At 35.1% G+C, this 1415-nt stretch overlaps 1 protein-coding gene across 1 annotated transcript; it reads left to right on the top strand.

Annotated features, from left to right (window-relative positions):
• Positions 1-44: 44 nt before the first annotated feature.
• Positions 45-1131, top strand: LOC117104495 (sodium-dependent phosphate transport protein 2A-like). Its single transcript, XM_033245346.1, has 3 exons — positions 45-192; positions 373-677; positions 984-1131. The coding sequence occupies exons 1-3, from the start codon at positions 111-113 to the stop codon at positions 1101-1103; spliced, it is 507 nt and encodes a 168-aa protein (XP_033101237.1). The 5' UTR covers positions 45-110; the 3' UTR covers positions 1104-1131.
• Positions 1132-1415: the final 284 nt, after the last annotated feature.

Below are 1415 nucleotides of genomic sequence, written 5' to 3'. Positions count from 1 at the left end.
CGCCCCTGATTGTTGGAAAAGAGTAACAAGATAAGACTAGTGAACGTTTATTTACCTCATTGCAGGTGATTTCAGAGAGTGACATTTTATCGAATCCAGTATCTGGACTGATGATTGGAATTTTAGTGACAGTCTTGGTTCAAAGTTCAAGTACTTCTACGTCCATTGTGGTTTCTATGGTTGGCGCCGGCAGTAAGTACAATTTGCAATGGTTCAGGTTTTCTCCAAAAATAATAACATGCTATGCCAAGCACAATCTTGACATTCAAAAATGTTACGTAAAAATATTTAGCGTTATCTCAGTTATTGCTATTACCTTTATTATTTTGTGATTAATAGTTTTACGTAATTTCTTATTTATTATCTGTGTAGTTCTTAAAGTGAATATAGCTATTCCGATCATAATGGGAGCCAACATTGGAACGTCCGTGACAAACACCATAGTTTCTATTGGCCAATCAGGTGACAGGAACGAGTTTCGCCGCGCGTTTGGAGGTGCTACTGTGCACGATATGTTTAATTGGTTGACGGTGGTAATCCTTTTACCAATCGAGTGGGCCTTTGGGTATCTATACAATTTGTCGGAGGCCATTTTGCCAGAAAAGTTGGACAGTAAAGATATTGAAATCGAGCTGTTAAAAGTTATCACAAAACCATTTACAAGCTTGGTAATTGAGGTAAGAATTATTGAAAATAATGCATATATTTTATTTTTCCCTTTTGTTAGTGAACATAATACTAATAAGAGCATAAGTAACTTTATTATTATTATTATTATTATCGTGAAAATATATTATTGCTACTTTTGAAATAGAGTACGTGTGGTTTGATTTTATATCTTCTTACCATTATGTCCATGCGCATACGACCGTTGACAATTTTCATCTTAAGTTTACAAAGATTGTCTCTGCTTGCAAGTTCATGTTTGTGCAAATTCACAGTGTAATATTAAGTTTTTGTCAATGCGATTAACTTTCTTTAAGGTTGACAAGAAAGCAATTACAGCGGTTGCAACAAGAGACAGAAATTCCAACGAAACGCTTGTGGTACGCGTCCTGAAGGTGTGCGACGACGGACCTTACAACGTAACTTCTTGTAAGTGAGCAAAAAGCCAATTTGTAGTTTAAACTGCGTATGCCCGTAAATCGGCATAATCCTATGTTGCGTACATGTTGAATGTTGACCTGATACGGGCATGCGCAATTAAAACTACGAATTGGCTTATCATCTCTCCATCATTTATTTCAACAATCTTTAATGAATCTCTAATTCCATAAACCAGAATTTCAGAATTAAACTTAAACTGGTTGTTCGTATTGTAGAAGTTTCAATTATGGCAGGCCTGTTAAGTTAAATTTCATAAAGTCCGGAATGCAAATGTTTTTCATTTAAAATGAATTTCCAATTTACAAATG

This window comes from Anneissia japonica, unplaced genomic scaffold (assembly GCF_011630105.1).
Source record: "Anneissia japonica isolate Jap-2015-1 unplaced genomic scaffold, ASM1163010v1 scaffold105048_len1415_cov155, whole genome shotgun sequence".
NCBI lineage: Eukaryota > Metazoa > Echinodermata > Crinoidea > Comatulida > Comatulidae > Anneissia > Anneissia japonica.
The sequence above is the reverse complement of the archived record's forward strand: the minus strand, read 5'-3'. Positions and strand labels throughout refer to the sequence as shown.